Raw genomic sequence first — 3,692 nt, forward strand, 5'->3', positions numbered from 1 at the left:
TGCTGTATGAACCGTGGCCCATGAAACTTTAACCACGGCCCGTTGGTGGCCTATCCTATACAGTTGCCAGAATCACGATTATGGTTAGCTTTAACCTTAAATAAAATTTAAAAAAACTACTGAGGCTAGAGGGCTGCAATTTGGTATGTTTGATGATTGGAGGGTGGATGATCAACATACCAATTTCCAGCCCTCTAGCCTCAGTAGTTTATAAGATCTGAGGGCGGACAGAAGAAAGTGCTGACAGAAGAAAGTGCTGACAGAAGAAAGTGCTGACAGAATAAAGTGCAGACAGAATAAAGTGCGGACGGACAGAGAAAGCCGGCACAATAATTTTCTTTTACAGAAAACTAAAACCTACAAGAAAAACTTACTCTAGAAATCCATAACCTTTTCGCTCACCGCATACAGAAAAGTTATATAGTGTTTAGTAATGTCATATTGTTTACTCACCTACAAAAAAAAAAAAAAAGTTTAAATAATTTTACAGGACGGCTAAAATTTATTCTGGGTACATAAAAAGATTGATGTCGTGAGACACACCAATTAGCTGATTTAATTATTTTTTTTCTAAAAGCTAGTTTTGGTAAGGAAAAAAGCTTTATAGATTCTAAATTTCACCAAATTTACTATTTTCATGACAAAAACAAGATTATCGAAACTAAGGTAGAATTACTATAAATTTCCTAAGACCTGCTTTTGACAAGAATAAAAAACTAACCGATTCTAAATTTAGATTCTGATTTTCTCCTGAGTCAGATGTTAAACAAAAAATTTCCAAAAAAAAAATGGATTATTTTATTGACAAGGATAAAAAAAACAGATGTTAAACCAAAAATTTTCTAAAATGTTTGAGCTATTTGTGTGACACAGAAACATTTTCCTCATGAGTCTAATGTTGAACTAAATATAACCCAAAATGAATGAGTTATAGTCTTGAAAAAGGAAAAACAATATTCTAGGGACTGTACGTAGGATATTCATTTCTAAAATTGTATGAGCAATATTTTGCAAATATTACAATATCCTGCAAAGGATTTTGTACACTCCTGCATTCGATTACCTATTTCAAATTACCCATTTCTGTAAATTACCTATTCCTAACAGAAAGTCTGTTAACTGTGTGTGGATGATTCAAAGAATACTGAAGTCGGTGTTATCCGAACTTAAGGAGAACTGACGAACTTTGGCATATGGTAAACCGATAACAATTTTTACTTTAGATATTAAAACTTTGAGAATTTTGAGAATATTAGAATTCAGGGTTTGTAAATAATGCTGAATTTATCATAATTAAAAATGATTCACTCTTGATAACCTGACTATGCTCGGCGGACTTTCTTAAAAATTGTTACAAAGAGTTGTAAAATGGAGTCCACCAGATTTTGATCACCAGCCCTAAGAAAATAGTTTGCAAACTAATACTGTTTTAATAATGGTAAAAAAACGAATACGATAAATGCTGTAAATAAAAGAAGTAAATCTTCGAAATAACTCATTTTTAGTAGGAATTCCTGAAGAACAACAAAAAATAATGTATATTTTATAAATCAAAAAAAGGGGAAATTAAATTTAGCTAGAAAAATGTGCAATGTTTATCCACTTAACGATACCTGACTAGAAAAAAAATATCAGAAAATGAGAAAGGCTAAATGTGCAGAAAAATGAATAAATGATGGAGGAGGTGTGGTCTATTTTCAATTAAAAATTCTGACGGAAAAACCGAAACAAAAATCCCATCTAATAACAGGAAGCGTAAATTGACTCGGAATGGAATAAAAAAAAAAAAAAGGAAGGCCGAGAAAGGAGGAATGGCGTAGGGGCGGGGAGTTAAAGTGGTTTCCTAGCCAGTTTGCTTACCGCAACAACAGCGTATAATTATTACCTAAACATCTATCCAAAAATACTCGCGACCCTCTCCCGTGTTCCTTCTTGCCCTTTTATTTTTGGGTATTTTTTTTTTCCTCTCCGTCTCTTTCGTTTCCTTCTGAGAGTCTTTTCTCCTCCTGCTTTTACTACTGTTCGTTTTTTTTTATCCTTTAACTTTTTTTTTTTATTCTATAGCTCCCACATTTACTTCTTAAAACCTCTTATCTTCTGTTTTCATATGTTGTTCTAAATGGTTTTCCACGTTCACTATTATATTTCTTTTTCGTCTCTCTTTTCTGTATTTTCTACTCCCGTAATTCGTCTGTTTGTTTTTTCACTGTTTCCCGCCTTTATTTCCTTTCAGTTATTTTTTTATTTTCTATTTCTACTAACCTTCTTTTTTCATTTTTTTTTCCTTTCCTGTCTTTATTTCCTTTCATTTTTTTTTTTTTTCTACTCCTGCTAACCTTCTTTTTCATTTCTTCCTTTCATGTTTTGTCTTCCTAATTTGCTTTCGAGTTTCAACACTTCTGTCTTCTGTCCTTGATTTGCTCTCCTGTCCTTGATTTGCTCTCCTGTCCTTGATTTGCTCTTCTGTCCTTGATTTGCTCTTCTGTCCTTGATTTGCTCTCCTGTCCTTGATTTGCTCTCCTGTCCTTGATTTGCTCTCCTGTCCTTGATTTGCTCTCCTGTCCTTGATTTGCTCTCCTGTCCTTGATTTGCTCTTCTGTCCTTGATTTGCTCTCCTGTCCTTGATTTGCTCTTCTGTCCTTGATTTGCTAGACCCCTCACTTTCCTCTTTTGCTTTCGTGTTGCGTGTCTCCCTTTCGGTGTTTTTTTCGCACCTTTCCATCTGAAATTCCAAATTATTCTCTCCTTCCATTACCCTTTACCTCCCCACGTTTGTTTTTCTTCCTTCCTACTTTTCTTCTCTCTTTTTTTTTCTGTCCCCCTTCAGCATCTCCTTCTAGTTCTTCCATCCGCTTATGCTTAAATTTTCTACTTCTTCTTCGAGTTCTCTTTCCCCTTGCTGTTCTCCTCCTTTCCTCTCCCTCTCCTTCATCTGATTTCCCTTCTTCTTCTATTTTTCCCATCTCTGTACTTTATGAACCCTCGTCTGTAGCAATAACCTGTAATAGCATTTGCCAATCGGAGAATCTCATAGTCAGCCATAATGAAGAAAAGGAAGAAGAAGAAGAAGAAGTAGAAGAAGAAGAAGAGGAACTGCATCCAGAGCTTTGTTTGTAATCCAACAATGAAGATTACTCGGCGAGATTATGTAATATCTCTTAACAATCCCTGACTAGCGGCGAGTGAGCTTCATTACCCAACACAAAAGTTGAAAACGTGGAATGTAAAAAGGGATTCTGGAAGAGAAAAGAGGTGCTGGAAATAAAAAAAAAGAGGCTCTGGAAAGAACAAAAAAAAAAATCGACGCTGGGAGAGAAAAGAGGCTGTGTCCAGACGGTCGCCTTCAAAGGGGAGAAGGGTCAGGACTTTCGTCCATTGTTGAAAGGAAACTCTTGTTATCTGATCATTAACGTTGTTTGTGTTAAAACAATGGCTAATTACACACTGGCAAACACTTACTCAATAGACCATTGTTCCTCGCCGTTCAAAATTCGTTACATTTCACAAATATTCAAGTCCCGGGTCCACTTGTGGTTGTAAGAAAAAAAATATGGCCTTGTTCGCTCGGTGGGAAATCTGGCTTCGACTTGACTCGAGCACCACTGTTCGTCCAGTTAATTAAATACAGTAGAATTCATACTGGAAATTCGAATACAGCATTCGATATTAGATCATGACAATTCATGGAAGGA

General features: G+C 35.5%; 1 protein-coding gene across 1 annotated transcript; it reads right to left on the reverse strand.

The window, feature by feature from the left end:
• Positions 1-2,344: 2,344 nt before the first annotated feature.
• Positions 2,345-2,752, reverse strand: LOC136829217 (uncharacterized). The gene has a single exon (XM_067087520.1). The coding sequence runs from the start codon at positions 2,750-2,752 to the stop codon at positions 2,345-2,347; it is 408 nt and encodes a 135-aa protein (XP_066943621.1).
• Between the last annotated feature and the right edge of the window lie 940 nt (positions 2,753-3,692).

This window comes from Macrobrachium rosenbergii, chromosome 44 (assembly GCF_040412425.1).
Source record: "Macrobrachium rosenbergii isolate ZJJX-2024 chromosome 44, ASM4041242v1, whole genome shotgun sequence".
NCBI classification, from domain to species: domain Eukaryota; kingdom Metazoa; phylum Arthropoda; class Malacostraca; order Decapoda; family Palaemonidae; genus Macrobrachium; species Macrobrachium rosenbergii.